The sequence below is a fragment of the Plectropomus leopardus genome, unplaced genomic scaffold (genome assembly GCF_008729295.1).
Source record: "Plectropomus leopardus isolate mb unplaced genomic scaffold, YSFRI_Pleo_2.0 unplaced_scaffold82271, whole genome shotgun sequence".
NCBI lineage: Eukaryota > Metazoa > Chordata > Actinopteri > Perciformes > Serranidae > Plectropomus > Plectropomus leopardus.
This window is the reverse complement of record NW_024690656.1, coordinates 1-723: the sequence shown is the minus strand read 5'-3', so window position 1 is coordinate 723 and position 723 is coordinate 1. Positions and strand designations below refer to the sequence as shown.

The window sequence follows — 723 nt, the reverse complement described above, 5'->3', positions numbered from 1 at the left end:
GAGGTGTGAGTGAGGTGTGTGTAAGCGTTACCTGTGGCGGGCTGCTGAAGGGGCTGGACTGGCTGGACAGCGGCTCGCTGGCGGCGTCCCGCTGTGACGGTGGCGTGCGGTGGTGGGTGCCCCCGCCAGAGGAGGAGGAGGGGGCGGGGCTTCCAGGCGCCAGGCGCTCATCATCGTTCTGCACGAGGCTCAGGGAGATGGCCTGGCGTGTGGCGTAGGTGCAGTTGGGCAGCGGTGAGTTTTTGGGGATCTTCACTTTGTCGTCCGACGAGAACTCGATGACCTTGCGGCCCGGGTAGAGTGGGTGGGGTGGCGGCGGCGCCGGGTACGGGTTCAGCTTCTCGAAGGATGGAGCCCCGCCCGCCTCCTCGCTGCCCGACTGTCCGTCCAGACTGCTCTGACTGCGGCACGAGCCGTTCTGCTGCGCCGCCTCCTGACCGCCATTCTCCCGCCCCCGGGCCTCGGCCCCGGCAGGGCCCGTCATGTCCACGTGCACGAAGACGTCCTCGGCGACGGGCCGACCGCAGCTGCTGGACTGAGCAGAGTTGAGGACGAGCGGTTCGGGTTTCTCCAGGACGCGGGCGATGACAGAGGTCGGCACGACGTCGGCCGGAGTCAGACTGAGCGTGTCCGGGTCCTGAGAGCCGGGGGCGGGGCCTCGCTCCGGCAGGCTGCTCTTCATGTGTTTGTTCAACATGTCCTGCAGCTCGTAAGGCAACTGAC

General features: G+C 67.8%; 1 protein-coding gene across 1 annotated transcript; it reads right to left on the bottom strand.

Annotated features, from left to right (window-relative positions):
• Window positions 1-26: 26 nt before the first annotated feature.
• Window positions 27-715, bottom strand: LOC121940286 (tight junction-associated protein 1-like; the record flags this gene model as incomplete). The annotated part of the gene is made up of 1 exon (XM_042483089.1): window positions 27-715. A coding segment is annotated over one exon (689 nt), but the record flags the coding sequence as incomplete, so codon positions are not given.
• Between the last annotated feature and the right edge of the window lie 8 nt (window positions 716-723).